Below are 17,923 nucleotides of genomic sequence, written 5' to 3'. Positions count from 1 at the left end.
GTAAGTCTCTAAACAAGTGCAAATGAAAAATAAATCATGATCATAGACTTGCATTTTAAACTGGAGGAGCTTACCTTACAATCTCATTTTTCACACTAAGACATTTGAAATACTTTTTCATGTCATAGTAATTATGGATGCACTTTCGAACATAATATCCACGCCACCTTCTCTGGATCTGGCAAAGTAATTAAAAATGTGAGAGTTATTGACCTATGTTAATTCTTCAAGTATTGGTTTTCAAATGAGCAACAAGTTTTATTCCTTCTACGGAATGCATCATTAACAATTTGGGATAAACTTCCATAACTGAGTAAGATCACTTTCTGATATCTTTATATCCTTTCATTCCAAAAAGAATATACCTAACCTCCCACAGCTGGTATAATTTAGGAAGGGCTTTCAATAAGTCAGAGGGATAAAGTTGTGACAAAAGTTAAGCATTTTAGTCTAAGATTTTGCTTGGAGTTGGCTCTTTAAATGCCATCCCATCCCAAAACATCAACAAAGCAGTAGCTATTATACATATTGCACTCGATGTAGAAAACATGTCAAGCTAAGAAAAAAGGGGCAAAATTAAAAAAAAGAAATAAGAGATAAAGGAGCATCTATAGTACATAGATTCCTACACCAGCTGAGGTCACCATGAAGGTCCCATATTTTTGAGCTTGCCCATTACCTGAGGCATGGTGACCCTCAGCTTAAGCTCACCACCAATCATTTCTCTCTCATGAGAGAGCAAATCTGTAGACTATGATGACTACTAGTACATGAGTTACAAAGGTGATTCTAACCTTAGGCATTGAGAAAGATTTTAATTGTAGAATTGTACAATTGTAGAATTGTATAATGAAAGAAAAAATAGTGGTAATTGCCAAGAATGGAGGGATTTAATCAAAACGATGTGCAGTATTTGACCAAGGCTCCATAGTTCCACCATTAGTTATGTGTCAAACATGGAGAAGTGGTACATTTCAGAAACATTACCAATATGTTTTCATCCCTCGCTTGTTTCCAAGTTCTCCTCTTTCAATAACAACTTCCTCGAGGATCTATCAGAATGTATCCTCACAACATCTTTGGGTACAGTGGATAGACAGCATAGTTGAATGCAGCACAGTTTACTCAAGAATTTCAAACCAATTTTTTCTTACAATGAGGGAGAAACTGGACTCTAATAAAAGTATATCAGACAGAACCTGCCTATAAAACATACCTTTCAATTCTTCAATATATCTGAACAGCTTCAAAACCTAAGAAGTTCTTTTTGAAGTGTAATCTTCGTAGTTATGCAGGTAAATACATCAGCTAATCTGGAAACTGTAAGGTTCCACAAACAGCAATGAAATGAGTGAATGGATAATTTATCACAGGATAAACATTGGAGAACGTGTCGTTCTTTTTCATATATTAACAATTCTTTCATATCTGCTCAAGCAATAGAGTGCAACTTCATTTTTATATGTTATTTGGAATACATGATCACTGACACACAGTTTGGATTTGAGAAGCGTTTTTAGTGTATTACATTAGGTCAAAGCAAGTCTCAGGAAGTTTAAAAGCAGAATTTTACACATAATGAATTGTTAGGACAGATGATCAAGAATTTGGTCAACATTTTAAGGAATGTTTAAAAAGAGAAAATAGAGCTAGAGACAGAAAGCCCTAAGGAGGGAATGCCAAATCTCTGGTTCTTGGCAGCTGCAGTCATGGTCATCAATGGTAGAATGATTAAATCTGGTGATATCAAGCGGTCAGAATTAAAGGAGTGCAGATATCTTGGACAGTTGCTGGTCTACAGCCATTAGTAGAGGTCAAATGTGATGTTGTGAAAGGATTTGAAAAACTAAGGTGGCAATTGTAAAATTGAGGTGTTACATTAACAACACTGATGTAGATCAACATACAGAAGAATGATGGGCCACTGGTATTGGTTTGAGTCAAGACAAAGGCAGCAGAGATAAGGTTGACCTCAGGTTTACAAGGGATAGGAAGTGTGAAACTGGTCATAAATGCAGTGGAAAAGTCTAGTCTAGTTACAAGAAAGGGAATAATAAAGTTGTGAATTGATAGGCTGAGGTAGGGGTGGAGTCAGATGACAGAATTTTTGGGAATACTGTGTTCAATTCTGGTCTCCCTACTATTGTAAAGATTTAAAACTTGAAAGGTTGTGGAAAAGATTTATAAGGATATTTCAGGCTTGGAGGTAGAGACAGGATGAATAAGCTGGGGCTTCTTTCCCTGCAGTGGTGGAAGCTGAAGGGACACCTTTTAGAGGTTTACAAAATCATGAGAGGCATGGATAAGGTGAACAGCCAAGGTCTTCTTCCCAGGCCAGGGGAATTCAAAACTAGGGGGCATAGGTTTAAGGTAGGAGGGCAAAGATATAAAAGAGACCTCAGGGGCAACTTTTTCATGCAGATGGTGGTGCATGTATGAAATAAGTTGCTACAGAAGGTGTTGGAAACGAGTACAATTCTAACGTTTAAGAGGTATCTGGATGGGTACACAAATAGGAAGGGTTTAGATATGGGCCAAATGCTACCAAATGGGACTAGAACAGTTTAAGATGTCTGGTCAGTGCAGACAATTTGGACCAAAGGGTCTGTTTCTGTGATGTACTGCTTTATGACTCTAACTACAGAACAGAGTTCACTATAGAAAGAAGCTATTCAGCCATTGTTGGTTCCCTGCAAGAGGAAGCCTGTTGTTCCCAATCTCTTGCTTTTTCTCCACAGGCCTGCAAATCTTTCCTCTGCAATCCCTTTTGAGTTCCAGCTTTCTTCTGAATGACATGATTGAATCTGTTTCCACCTCCTTTTTGGGCATCTTTGTTTCAGATTCTAACTACTCACAAGAACTAGGCGCAGGAATTAGTCATAAGGTCAACTGAGCTTGCACTGCCAATCAATACATTTATTGATGACCTGGCACTTCAACTGCTCCCTCCCAGGTGCTCCCCATATGCTATCACTCCCCCCAAGAAAAACAAAAGCCTGTAAACATCAGCCTTAAAATGCATTCATTGTTGGAGCATCCATAACCCTCTGGTGTAGAGAATTCCAACACTTGACAATCCTTTGGGTGAAGTAATTCATCTCAACTTAGTCCTAAATGACCAGCCTCTTACTCAAAGATTATATCTCCATCTTTTAGAATTTGTGACGAGCAGAAAGAATCTCTGTGCCTGATCTATCAAGTCCTGCAATTGGTTGCAATATATATTAATACCTTGGAGGAAGAAAGCAAATGTACCCCAGACAAGTTTGTGGATGATACAAAATAAGTGGGAAGGCAAGTTGTGAGATGGACACAAACAGTTTACGAAGAGGTATTGATGGGTTATATAAGTAAGCAAAAAGTTGGCAAATACAGTGTAGTGTGGGAAAATGTGACATTGCTTATTTTAGAAGGAAGGACAACAGAAAAGAATATTATTTAAATGGAAAAAAATGTCCAGAAAGCAGAAACATGAAGTGACTTGGGGTGCTTGTGCATGAAATGCAAAGCTGGCACACAGTTGCAGAAGGTAATCGGGAAGGCTAAGGGAATGATGTCCCTTATTTCAAAGGCGTTGTAGTAGAAGAGTAGGGAAGTCTTATTGCAACTTTATAAAGTGCTGGTGAGTACACATCTGGAATACTGTGAGCCATGTTGATCCTTTCGTTTAAGGAAATATATCATTGCATTGGATGCAATTCAGAGAAGGTTCATTCAGGTGATCCCTGGTATGGAGGAATTGTCATATGAGCAAAGGTTAAACAGGTTAAGAAAATTCAGTGGAGTTAGAAGAATGAGAAGTGATCTCATTGACCCAAATATGATTCGTAAGGTGCTGGGAGGACGTTCCCCTCACCGAAGAATTTAGGATCGGAGGGCCTAGTCTCAGAATTAGGGAGTGCCAATTTTACTCTGAAACAAGAAGGGATGTCTTCTTTCAAAGGTTTGAGAACTTCTTGCCATAGAGAGCTGTGGGGACAGAGTACTCATGTTTATTTTAAGGTTCAGATAGATTCTTAATCAGTAGGGAAATCAAGGGTACAGAGAAAACACTTGAAAGTAGACATGAGGAATGTCTGGTCAGCAATGATCTTATTGAACTGTGGAGTTGATTCAGGGGCCAAATGACCTACACCTGTTCCTATTTTTTATGGTCTTGTGGTCTTACAGTTATTTAACAGATGAGAATTCCCTCCTCATGGGTTGCTATCTCTCTTTTGCATCCTACTTTTTTTCCTGTTCTATTAAATTGCCAAGTAAGTTGGGCTTCAATTAATTGGCCATAAGGAAGAAAGGGGGATGATCTTATTGAAGCATTATATTCTGAATGGGTTTAATGGGACAAATACTGAAAACGATATTTGTTCTTGTGGGAGATTCGAGGACTGTAGGCACAGTTTCAAAATAATGGATCCCTATTTAAGAAAAAGTTGAGGGGAACTTATTTTTTCTCACAGAAAGCCATTAGTCTCTGGAATTCTCTTCTCAGCTAGCTGTGGTGACTTGGTTATTGGATATATTCCAAGCCGAGTCAGCCAGATTTTTGATTGATAAGAGTCTCAAGGGTTATGGTGGAGGTGGGGGAGAAAGGCAGGCAAGAAAATGGCATTAAGACTATAACCAGACTTGTCACAATTTTATGAACTGACAACCTTGTGACAATCCTATAGCTTGAAGAGGTATATTTAGTCCTGATTTCTTTTTTGAAGAGAGGTTTTAAGCCAGAGGTTCCAGGCTAATAAAGTAAATAGCTTATCAGGCCTTTCTTTTTGAAGTTGGAACAATAGAAGCCCCATGTAGGCTGAAATCAGGTTCCCACAGAATGAGGGTTTTAGTTTAGCTTTCGACATTTGTTGGGGCTTTTTGGAAGCTTGTTGTGAATGCTGCTACATTTCTCTTTACTACAGCTAAAAGCTGAAGTTCTTTCTTTTGGCAAAGTTGCAGGTCCTACAATATGTTTTACTGAATTTCTCTTTGCCAATGGTGTGTTTATAAGATGTTACTATATTGGAATATTTGCTGTTTAGTCGTTAAATAATCTACTTTTGTTTAAGTTTTCCAATGAAGTAAAGTCATTCCAATTCTAAGATAGCAGGCCAAAGAGCATCAGAGGAGCAGGGTCCAAACCCGAAACGTCAAGCGTTCCTGCTCCTATGATGCTGCTTGGCCTGCTGTGTTCATCCAACTTCACACCGTGATGTCTTGGATTCTCCAGCATCGGCAGTTCTTGCTATCTCTTACTCCAATTCTTCTTTCTTTGGTGTGTATTTTAGCTATTGGGTAAGAATAAAGTGTGTTTTGCTGTCTACTGAGTAGTGTAACCAATCAATTTGCATCTGGAACACAGCACCTTACACTTGCCTTCAAATAAGAAAAAGTTAGGGTCTAGGCTATCACTGGTAATAAGTCTTATTTAGTCCTCAAATCTTCTACAAATAGTTTCTCACTAAGTCATCATTTGGAACCCTCCTGATTTTGAAAACCTCAATCAAATATCCTCTCAACTTTCTCATCTCTTGGTAGAACAATGCTAACTTCTGTAACTCACGGCTGAAATCCATCTCCTATATCTCTTCAGTATATTCTCTAAAGTTTCACCTTTCTAAAGTGTGGACACTAATTGAAGTTGTACCTGTGTTTTATAAAAGTTCATTGTTTTGCATTCTATGGATTAGATTTTTGTGTCCTTATGTCGCTAGATTTAAATTCCCCATATAAAATGTGCCCATACAATCTTTTCACAGTCAGAGATTTAAAGTATGGCTGGATTGGGACCACATGTGTACCCTCTGATGTTCGGCCTGGCATTGACAGACCAAAGGGAACCTTCAATTTCCTGCCTCATATGTGTCTTCATCAAGACAAATGGGTTTTGAAAAATACTGAAAACTTACCATGTATGAGAGCTTAAGAACCTTGGGGAAAGGTCTTGTCAATCAGAATGTTCCCACCATCTCACAAGTGTTACATGTTCTGACAATTTCAAATGTCTTTCTTTTAAATGTTAGGTATCTGTTTACTCAGTCCTGGAAAGTTAGCTTGACCATTACTTCGATCAGCATTTGTAGAATTGTTGAGGTGCATTATAGTACTCTTCCCATTTAAACAAAAATGTATTCAAAATTGAAGAATGTTGTGGTTTGGAACTCAGGTGTCATGATTTGAAGTGACTTAAAGGTTCACAGCTCTTCAAGTTTGATAAAGGAAAATTGGCTTGCACATTTTATTTAGATTAAAGAAAAAACCATAGGCTCCTGGACTCATTTGATTGAGAAGACATCTAATGCATCTTAGAAAAAGCCTAGCTATATGTTTCTTCAGATTCAATAATCTCTATTACCGTTAGTTACAAATGTTTATTTTTGCTGGTTGAGCCCATTATGATTCCTTGATTGATTTTTAAAAAATTCAGAAGCACTTATCTTGGAAGTGAATTCTATACAGTTCGATTGAAAATATAAAGATATAACATAGGACATTCTGTTTGTGTTTACAACTGAGTTTGAACTTGAAGGGACTCAAGCCCCAAACACCTGAAATAATTGTGCCACTTGCTATTTAAACTTCTTGAAGTTTTGGATCCTCTTGGTGCACTATTTGGAGGCTGGAGTGTGTACACTTTTTTTAAGACTTGCTTGCCCATTTAAATTCATGCTTATTTGGTTAGAAAGGCCACCCTCTTCCTCTCATCTTTGGAAAAGATTACTTCACTGTAATCAATCAGATCATCTAGTAGGATCTCCAGGTATGTGAGAGTGAGAGTGACAGTAAGAGATCAAGAAACAGTATTTCCAGATTACCCCTCCATTCCTGTAGCAGATCTAAGCACTAAAAGGCATGGGGTGAGCTCTCATAGCCCATGCCATCGTCCCTTTAATTATAATTCTTTTCAGACAGAATCCTGACAGAATTATGTGTTATCCAGCCTGCTTTCACTAACTGGTGAGGGAACTTGGAGATGAAGTGCTAATGCAATAGTGAAGTTAAGGGTCTTTGGAAAAGCCCACCCATTCGAATAAAGATGGCAGCAGAGTTGGATAGTGCAGCCAACGTTCTTCTACTCCGTCCATTCTTTTTCTTCTTATTTGCGAGTTTTTAAAAAAATTAACTTTTTAAAATTACTCGGAGGAGAATGGATGAGGCTATGGTCCCAGGCCAGAGGCTGGTGCAGGAAGCAAGTCTCAGGCGGGAGGCCAGCACAGTGAGTCCTTGCCTGGAGGTCCCAAGAGTAAGGCAAATCTCAGACCTAAGGCTAACGCAGGAGGCGAGTCCCAGAGGCATGTCCTGGAATGAAGGCAATAGTGGGAGACAAGTCACAGATTGGAGGTCAGCGTGGGAGGGGAATCCTAGAGGTAAATCCCGGACTGGGGGCCTATGGGAGGAGGTGAGTCCCAGCGCTTGCAGACTGGAGTTGAGGCCTCAAGCTTTGAAGCCTGGCATGGTCTGGAGACTTGGCCCAGTGTGATCTGGCCCTAGGTGCTGGCACGGTCAATGGTGAAAGGACTGAAAATTGAGTGCTTTTTTTTCCCTCTTTTGGTTCTAATGCTGGACTTTTATTTATTATTCTTTTAATATTGTACTACTACTTAAGTATCTGTATCTAGGTATCCTGTATCTAAGATGGTGCCATACGTGTCAACATTGTAAACTTTTCACTGCACTCATTCAAGTGTCCGTGACAATAAAGCTAATTCAATTCAATTCAATTTCATTAAATAATCCCCTTCCAACAGAGGCTAATTTCAGAAAATATTGCTGTGGTTTCAGGCATCATTGCTGAGATACAACACATGTATGTGAAGTAGGAGGGGGGCAAACGGTGATTCTTTGGCTACAATTATATATCTAAGAATGAAACAAGTATAAACTCAAACATCTGGATGACATTGGAGAGGTTTTGAATGAAGTTGGCATCAAAGGCTGCAGGCAGGTCATAAAAGCGGAGGAGGGATACGGTACCTTTGTCATAATCATGAGGAATGTCCCTTGTGACACTGACAAAAACATTTTAGCACTGTAGCATAGATGTGAGTCTAATTAAAGGAAATGAGATATGGAGATCTTGGAACTTATATCAGATAGTGTAGTGTGGGAAAGGAAGTTAGATTCGCTGCAGGTTAATAGGAATTGTGTCAAGGTGGCTCTCATGGACAAGTTGAGGTCAGAGAGGGCATGTGGAGAAATTGGAGGTACAATAGAAATTCAGAGATCAGTGCTCGAGTATGGGGGATTTTGATGAAGAGGTAAGATAGAGGCAGAGAGGAAAGACATGGAGATAGCCAATGAGATGGTTTCAATCTCAAAGATTTTGAGATCTTTGTGTAGTTTCCAGATGCAAGGATGGAAGATGTACAATGTAATTCTCATAGTCCCAGAGGATCCTAAGGTTGTCCTCAATAGAGAAGATGACTGTGGTGAGTTTAACTTGAGGGTCACCAAGCCTCAGGCAAAAGACAATGTTGAGAAGGTGGGAGCTTCACGTCTATTGCTTTGTTACTTCTTGCTTTAGACGGAGTGCAGAAAAGGGTTACCAGACTGAATCAGTTTGGATTATTTTTGCTGGAGTTCAGATGAAAAGGGGGAATCTCATGCAAACCTAGAAAACTTGAACCAGTCTCGTAATGGTACAAGCGAGAAGAATGTTCGCAATGGCAGGGGAGTCCTGAACGAGGGGGTCACAGGCTAATGATACTGGGTAAACTAATTATTACTGAGATGAGAAGAAATTTCTTCACCCAGAAGGCGGTTAGTCTGTGGAATCTGCAACCACAGGAAGTAATCAAGGACAAAACACTGCATGATTTCAAGAAGAAGTTGCAGATAGCCATTTGTAACAAAGGGATCAAAGGAAATGGAGGAAAGTGGGAACAAGCTATTGAATTGGATGATCACTATGATCACAATGAATGGTGGAGCAAGTTCAAAGGACTGAATGGCCTGCTCCTGCTCCTCTATGTTTAATCTTCCCAGTGTAGGAATTGATCCTGCATTGTTGCTGTCACTGCATTGGAAACCAACATTCCAGCTGGTTATGATAACATTACTAACAATGAATGCAGTGCTCTCTTACCACCACAACTAAGTACTAGGAGGCCCGGAGTCAAATCCCATCTGTTTCACAGGTGTGTGATAACATCTCTGAACAGGTCGATTTGAAAATTGTTCTTTTTTTTAAACAGAATACGTGTTGAAGATATAAAATGAAACTTGAAACCTTGTGCTTCTGACAGAAGCAAGTCTGCGATTATTGAGCTAATTCTTAATTACATTTTGTTACTGCTACTATTTTGTTCTATTTCAGTTCAATAAATTATAATTTGAATCTAGAGGTACATTATAGTGGTATTTCATTGCCTTTTCAATTACATTTTCCAGTACTGGATGAACAGAAATTTTCTCCAATTAAATTTTAAAAAGACTGAAGTCATTGTTTTCCTGTCTCCACTTCAGACACCACTCCCTAGTTTATGACTCCTGCCTCTTCTGTGTCAATTGTCTGAGTCAAAGCCAGCTTATTTGCAACCTTTGTCACATCTGAATGCAAGTTAAGTTCTGAACTCATACTCCTGCCGTCATTAAGATCTTCAATTTCCACCTCTGTAACATTGTTTGACTTTAAACCAGATCTCAGCTCGTTTTACATTGAAATCTTACTTAAGTCTAGAGATGGCAAAAGCATGACTATTGCAAAGCATTTCTAGATGCCCTCCTACATTCTGTGTTCTGTAAACTTGAGAATGTCCAAAGTTTTGCTGCAAGCTTTTGGTCATTTTCTTATGGTCACTCTTCTTATGTGGCTTGTTGTCAAATTTTGATTAATAATTTTTCAGTGAACAACTTAAGAAATTTTGTTACATTAAAAGCCACTACAGAGATATAGCTGTTGCAGCTGACAAAGCAGTATGAGATAAGTTGTAAAATAACCTTCTGCACAAATCCTAGATATGAATTCTACCTGGTTATTTGGAAAGGTAAAAACAATTTCAAGAAAGGAAAAAAACCAAGACTATGAGAGTGAAACAAGAGAGATAGAATAGCTGAATGATTATCGGGACCATATGATTATCGGGAGTCAATAGTATAGTGGTAATTTCACCGGTCTAATAATCCTTTTAATGTTCTGGGGTCATAGGTTCAAATTCATCCAATGAATTCAATTAAAATAATACAACGTTTATAAATGAGATTTCATACATTTGGTGCATCGTCGAAATTCAACCAGACCTGGTCCTTAAAAGTTGAGCGGCAGCTGATAGTCTGTCATGTTTGAGAGTTGAGGCTGAACAAAGTCCAATATACGTACTTACTTGGTGCAGAAAGGATTTCAGGCTCAGCAAAGTCCAGGAACTTGCGTGTGTCTTTCATTTAATGTGCAGTTTGTGGTGCAGTCGACTACACATGATCTATTCACTTTAGCTAACATTGTCTTGGTCCTGTAGGTTAGAATCTGAGATAAGCATGCTGGCTATTTGCTTTGATGACTCTTGAATGATAAAATTTTTTGTTTCTTTCAAACCGTGAATCTTGTGGTTTCGTTCTCTTAGTGCAATGTCAAATCACAGACACTCATCATCTTTACAACTAAAGTTATTGTTCCTTAACTGTACTGTGACAACATCTTGGGGAAAAGAGTCTTATCTTGATTGTGTCAGTTGGAAATGAAATTTAACTAATTAGATAGGTATTTTTGATTATTTCAAACATAGGTGTTTGAAACTTCAACTTGTTCTGATATTACTCTGGGCATATATTGATATTTAGTTTTGAGCCCTTATTTGTATGCCAAAATTATTGCCATTGATTAATAGTTGTTGGAAGATTTCAATGGAAGCAAATGTGTGCTCAGCAGATAATGTCACCTCAACAGCACAACATATCCTGTTCCAAAAGTCAGCTGTAAGTGACCTTTTGAATCGTCCAATCAATTATGCAGATTGCTCATTAAGTAATGTCAGTCTAAAACCAACCAATTCAATGCCTTACAACTGTAATGACATTTAATCTATGAAACTGGTATTTCAAATTGTAGAAATAAAAATTGAGTTACACAATGTCGCTGAGTCAATATGCAAAACACCAACAAAATTAAAAGGGTATTGAGGGTCAAATATTGACCCTCAGAATGCAAGTTTTGCAGTTACACAAGGATAGCTGTTAACATTGGCCTTTCATCATTGAACCATCGCAGTTTGTGTTCAGGGCACCTCATTTGCATGCAAGGGGAAGGCTCCAGATCCTTCACACAGACATGAGCCTCCATTATGGCTCTACTCCATGAGGCATTGAACACAAATGCCCAATATCCACTACCAACTGTTCTAACCTAGATTTCTGCCGAGTATTTATCACAATGTCACACTTTCCTGCATCAGAGAGAAGAGCAGAAATCTGCAGACCTATCCTTGCTTAACATTTGTCTGAAGGATGTTTTCCCTTCCAGTGTTATCATCTTTCTCCCATCCTTCTAAAAACAAGATATACAATACCTCAATACTTCATTGCACAGCCAAGATCAATTAAAATATTTTTTCACATAGTGGCAGTCAAATATCAATCCAGCATGAAATGCTTGCATTCAAGCTTTTTTCCCTAATCAACCCGCATAGAGATGTTACTATATACTTCTGAAGTAGGTGGGATTGGTACTTGGGTATCTTAATCAGAAGTAGATACACTAACACTATGTCATAAGAGCACCTAAACAGTTTGTTAAGTTAATCAGAGATAGTAGGAACTGCAGATGCTGGAGAATCTGAGATAACAAGATGTAGAGCTTGACGAACACAGCAGGCCAAACAGCATCAGAGGAGCAGGAAAGCGGGCCGAGAGAAGGGTCCAGCCCCGAAACGTCAGCTTTCTGCTCCTCAGCTGATGCTGCTTGGCCTGTTGTGTTCATCCAGCTCAACACCCTGTTATCTTAGTTAAGTTAACCAACCTGTTTGGATATTCCATGATACACCTTTAGGGCAGGTGGGACGTGAGCTTCACTGACTGGCCAGCATTTATTGCACATCACTAGTAGCCCAGATCTTCTGGCTCTGAGGTGGGTTATGAACACTGTGTTATTACATCTCTGGAGCAGATGGGATTTGAACATAGGACTCCTGGTTCGGAGGTAGGGACACTAAGACGCACCACAAGTAGATGCTAAAGTTTTCTACCTACATTAATACAGCTCAGCTGTAGATCCACTTTACTGCACATTGTACATTCCACAGCCAGGTGAAACCTCTGCACATGTACAGATCGCTCCACCCAGAATGACAATTAACTATTATGTTATGAGAGCACTGGTGGGAAGATTTGCTTTCTATCAACATTAAAGAAATTCCAATTAAACTGAAGATCAAACTGTACAGCGAGACTCAAACTCTCGCTTTGTTATACTTAATTACTGATTTGATTTTTGACTTAATCAACTATTTTTGCATTGTTGTGTGTACAAAACTTTGTACCAATGAAGAAGTAGTGGCTAACTGCAGCTTTACTTTGAACCTTCCATGCTGCTTGCAAGGCAATCAAATTGAAGATCCCCAGAATGCCCTGCAAATAAATAATAATTTGTTCAATCTACAGAAAATGACACTTCATGTATCATGGCATTTGTTCCTAGGTGATTTTGTTGAACTATATTAATTTCTAACCAGTTTTTACATGACAGCAAATCACATATTTCAAGTGAACCACATGGGGGCAATTTTCAAATTTCACCCAAAAAGGAACCAAGTTGCTGACAGCTTAGCACCAGGAAAGGAAGGGTATCCTTCAGTTCACCTTTGAAACCATACTAGCAGTGTCGAGTCCAAAACAGAAAGTAAGACATTTGGAGAGAACTATTGAAAGGCTATCAGTAGGCCTTAACATTTCAAATGTTTAGGAAGAACACTCATGTTCCTCCTGACCCAAAATCAATTTACAAAAATGGCACTGAGAAAAAGAGCACCTTCACAGTCATCCTAAGGACTGCTTTTTAGGCTGTTATGTGCTGGTATTAATGGGCAGTATGTGCAATACCATTCTGTTTAATGGTACTGATATCTCTCAATCAGACCTGCTAGAAGATCTGGAATAGAACCAGCCATCTTCAGAAACTTTGCTCCCTTTCCCTATCATCCTGTAGACACAGAGGCAGTGGCAATGCTGCCCCTAATCCTGTTGTAATCTCTTGTTGGACAGATCATTTACTCCATTGCCGTTCCTGTGGGGATGTGGCCAAACACTGGCAAATTTAAGAACTTGACAAAACAGTTGATAAAAAACCAATAATATTTTCAGACACAACATTTGTGAATAAGTTCCAAGCAATACCTTATGTTCAATCAGGATATTTGGTCCTTTAAGCAATTCCGCTGCCACGCTCACCTTGTTCATCTTGCTTCTGTTTTCCAAGAGTGGACATCACAGGCATTGCCTGAGCCTGTAATCTGCAGATTTAGGATCCTGGCATCACATCAGCCAATTGTACAATGTGACATCAGGATGGTGTAAAATTAACACATTTAGGTATATATCAAGGATGTACCTGTGTGAAGTCATAGCCTTGGCAAATACTACACAAGTAGCTGGTGAAAAAACATCCTGTACCCGGGAAAGCCAGGCAGGCCTTCATAGGGCTTGAATCAGGACTAAAAGACTTCATAGAAGATCAAAAAAATGAATGTATCTTCTTGTATGAACTTTGGATATAAATGTGAACACATGACACATATCTTATTAGAATACTCAAAAGATTTGCTTTTCAGTTCTTCATGAGATGGAATGTGCTATATTCAAATCTGAGTCCAAAGTTCACATACAAAGATTAGCTTCTGACTGCTTCACTGATATTTTGTCATAATTCCTAAAAATACAAAGTTCTTTAGTGTGCTTATTTGCACAAGGTTCACGTACACTACTATAACTGTTTCATGGATGCATTGCTACATTAAAACAATTGAATTGAAGTTGTTGCTTGCTATCTTTCATCTTCAAATCTGTTATTATCTTGACTACATTCTGCCTGTACAACCAAAAGAAAAGCAAATGATCTCCAGGCACACCAATAATACTCTTTAGTCAGATTCCACTTGTCATACAAAATGACTTCATTTCCAATTTTCTTTCTGTCCTGGTTTTAACTGTTCTCTAAGCTTAAACCCAGTCATTTCAGGTTATACCAAAGCCTCACTAAATGAGGGAATGAAAGTCAAAACCAACATTCTAACATTCTGCTATATACTCCATTAGGACACTAATATGTTGTTTCATAATCAAGATCCTCAAGTGCTGCATTTCACTTTGGATACCAATTACTCGATCTGAGTTGATTTTTTTCGAAACCCATTTAATGTTTTTCTGACGAGCCTCAGCTGTGCCATATTTCAGAATAAATACTAATGTTCATGTCAATCTGGTTTCATCTCCTGATGCACATGATGATAATGTGGTAAGTGATCTAGTAATAATAGTATCATAGAGTTATACTGCACAGAAACAGATCCCTTGGTCCAACTCATTTACATTGACCAGATAACCTGAACTGATCTAATTCCATTTGCCAGCATTAAACAGTATTTATTTTTCTAAAGTTGCAAAATGCAAACGAGTATCTACTGTTCTCATACCCACAAGATGGCATAATGGTGACAAAGAAATGCATCAATAAATAACATACACCTGTCTATATTAAAGTTTAACCATACACATTGTTAAATTCTATTACATTTATAAACCATCCTGGTATGTAGAAATATACTTCTAAGAACAATTTATATTATATATTGAATTCCTTTGTCTGAACTATATTAAATGAAAGAGGTTGGCATTTTTCCAGAAGGATACTCACTTTGCTTCTGATTTAGATTAGCAAATATAGTATAAAAGCATACTTAGAGCACATTTTGATGCCATCGTTTGTTGAATAATGAGGGAGATTTATTTACCCTGACAGCCATTTCATTGTAGAAATTCATCTTCATAATAAAATATGCTCTCTGTGAATTAAAGAAGATAGCACACACTGTAGTTACAGGAAGATATAGCTCAAAGTTGACATATAAAAGTTAAAAATCTTTATAAATAATACATAATAAGAAATGCAGTGACAGACAGAAAAATTCCAATTGTACATTCAAAAGCCAGCTATCGTTTTATGTATAATGCAAACGTAACCATTAAAACATACTATATTCAAATTACATGCTGTTGGAGATAAATTGTGATGAAAAGATCTGCATTGAGTTTTATGATCAATGCTACTCTACTAAAGCCAGAATTACAAAAGACAAAATATCCACAAGTGCTGATGGCAATCTGTATTTTTGAGTTTGAGCCATAGTTCTTTTAAAGTAGGAGTTGCACTATAGCATAAAATTTACATTTCACAACATCTGGGTTGAATTAAAATTTCAAAGAAATAATGTTTTTTACCTTCCACCCTTCAAGAATATCCATACCTAAAAATGAAAATTATGCCTTCTAACTATCTATACTAAATACCACAAACAGTCTCATGAGGACAATTTAGGGTCCTATGAATTTGCATCATTTGACATAATTTTTTTTGTATTCTAACACTTACAACAATTCAGCTACTCAGCCCACATTAACATGTCATCTGAAAAGCAGCAAGACAACGTTTAAATTTTTGTACATATTATTGGTAAATACAAACAATATATGATAAATCAAAGACCGAGAAAATTTGCGTTTTGACTTGAATTAAGCATCATGTTTCCTTCCTTATTAAACCTTGAGGTGACTCATGGAAATAATGTTGCAGCATGTTGACCAATCTCACTTATGTTTATTTCTAGCAATTCTTCTGTATGTATTCTGCTGCCCATTATCCAATTGTTCTGACATTTACAATCTGAGTGTTCACTTTTTTCAAATGTCGCGGTTAATTCTTTTAATGGCATTTGAGGAGATTGTGGAAGAGCGGTAATGTGATGAGACTTGTAATCCAAAGGACTCAGCTAATTCTCGGCTGACATAGGTTTTAATCCCCATCTTGGCAGCTGGTGGAATTTAAATACAATCAATAAACCTGGTTTATAAAACAAGTCCTGGTAATGATATCCATAAGAACTACCATTGATTGTTGTTTAAAAAAAGCCCATCTGATTCATTAATGCCCTTTACTTGGTCCAGCCTGCACCTGACTCTAAGCTCACAACACTGCCCTTTAAAATTATCTAGAAAACCAATCAGTTCATGGCCAATCTGAATGGGCAATACTTGCTGACCTTACAAGCAATGTTCATCATCCAATGACAGAAAATAAAAGCAAGTGTCAAGCTTAAGAACATAGACTGCTTCTTTATTTATTTTTAAATAAAGTGTGTTTTGGTTGCCATGTGAAAGTCCAAATTAGGATGCATTGTCTGTTTCAGCCAGAATTAATAAAATGTTAATTCAAATATGCTAGCTGTGAAAGTATTTTGAAAATAAATAGTGATTTCAATGCTTTTACACTGGAACAACTGGTCACCATGTTGCTACTTCTTTTATACTCTACAGACTTTGATACTGAATAAACCAAATATAGATGAGGAGAAAACTGCCATACAAACTATTTAAGTTTAGAATTAGAGAAATCATTAACATGACATCTGCAGAAATTGTCAGGATATTGTATGGAGCTGGGATGTGGGTGCAAATTTGAGTTTGGTGTTAGGCTATATTGCTGAAGCAGTGTACTGTGATTTGCAATATCCATGTTCTAACACCTTTTATTTTGGCTGTTCAACAACATGAAATTGTTTGCCACGATGTGCTTTATGGCATCCAGAGATTCCTATATTAATTATTGAGCCTGAAATTCAGAAAAAGCTTCACCAGACAGAAAGGTATTAAATTGGGGAATGCCCTTAAACAGGCCAGAGAATCGTACTGTGTGATTTGCTAACGACACAGGCTGCACAGCACCTGGATATGGCCTCGTCATTATGAGGTATATATGCAGCCCATGAAAACCATCCTGTTGATTAGTCGCATGCATTAGCAGGTATTCAAAACTGGTAACTCTGACTTTATTTGAAAACTAGCTTATAGCTCTAAAAAGGATGTACGTAGTTACTGGAGAGGTACTGGGTGTAGTGATTATAACAGGTCAGCCAGGTAGACCACACAGAATAGGAGTTCCTTTACTGAAGCTTCTAACCTGGTTCAATCAGGGGGCCCTGGCTGACAGATATAAACAGGATTGACAGAGGTTCTGTTCACTTTGAGAGCTGGCTCTGAGAAAGCGAGGCCAGTGTCAAGTACTATGCAGATGTAAATAAAGGGTGACTTGGTGATTGGATACCAGCCTCTTTGGAGTTATTTCAGTGGTGATGAGAGAGTAAAAAAGATGCTTCTGAAGTCATCAGTCATCATTGAATTTTAGATTTAGATTAGATTCCCTACAGTGTGGAAACAGGCCCTTTGGCCCAACAAGTCCATACCGCCCCTTGAAGCATCCCACCTAGACCCATCCCCCTATAACCCACACACCCCTGAACACTATGGACAATTTAGCATGGCCAATCCACCTAACCTGCACATCTTTGGACTGTGGGAGGAAACCGGAGCACCTGCAGGAAATCCACGCAGACACGGGGAGAATGTGCAAACTCCATATAGACAGTCGCCTGAGGCGGGAATCAAACCCAGGTCCCTGGTGCTGTGAGACTGCAGTGCTAACCACTGAGCCACCATGCTGCCCTGAAGTTGGAGTGAGCATTTCTAGTATCATGTCTTTTGGCAAGCTTGATTCATTTCACCCTGCTGTCTAAGACTGGGCCCAGTGTGTGGAAAGAATGCATTATTTTTTCCAGGCAAGAGATATTGGGATAGATAAAAAGCAACAAGTAATTCTCCTGATGGCTTGTGAACCTGCTAGATGCTGATCATTTCTCGATTATTTGGAGCCTAACTTTTCCTAAGGCACCAAATACTAAAA

At 38.2% G+C, this 17,923-nt stretch overlaps 1 protein-coding gene across 1 annotated transcript in view; it reads right to left on the bottom strand.

The window, feature by feature from the left end:
• Positions 1-17,923, bottom strand: part of spata17 (spermatogenesis associated 17) — a 317,410-nt gene that overhangs the window by 269,846 nt on the left and 29,641 nt on the right. The window contains exons 4-5 of the mRNA XM_048536385.2: positions 14,922-14,972; positions 75-178 (exon numbers count right to left, since the gene is read on the bottom strand). Of these exons, the coding sequence (XP_048392342.1) occupies positions 75-178; positions 14,922-14,972 (155 nt within the window). The remainder of the gene's footprint in view (positions 1-74; positions 179-14,921; positions 14,973-17,923) is intronic.

The sequence above is a fragment of the Stegostoma tigrinum genome, chromosome 9 (genome assembly GCF_030684315.1).
Source record: "Stegostoma tigrinum isolate sSteTig4 chromosome 9, sSteTig4.hap1, whole genome shotgun sequence".
Classification (NCBI taxonomy): Eukaryota; Metazoa; Chordata; class Chondrichthyes; order Orectolobiformes; family Stegostomatidae; genus Stegostoma; species Stegostoma tigrinum.
The sequence above is the reverse complement of the archived record's forward strand: the minus strand, read 5'-3'. Positions and strand labels throughout refer to the sequence as shown.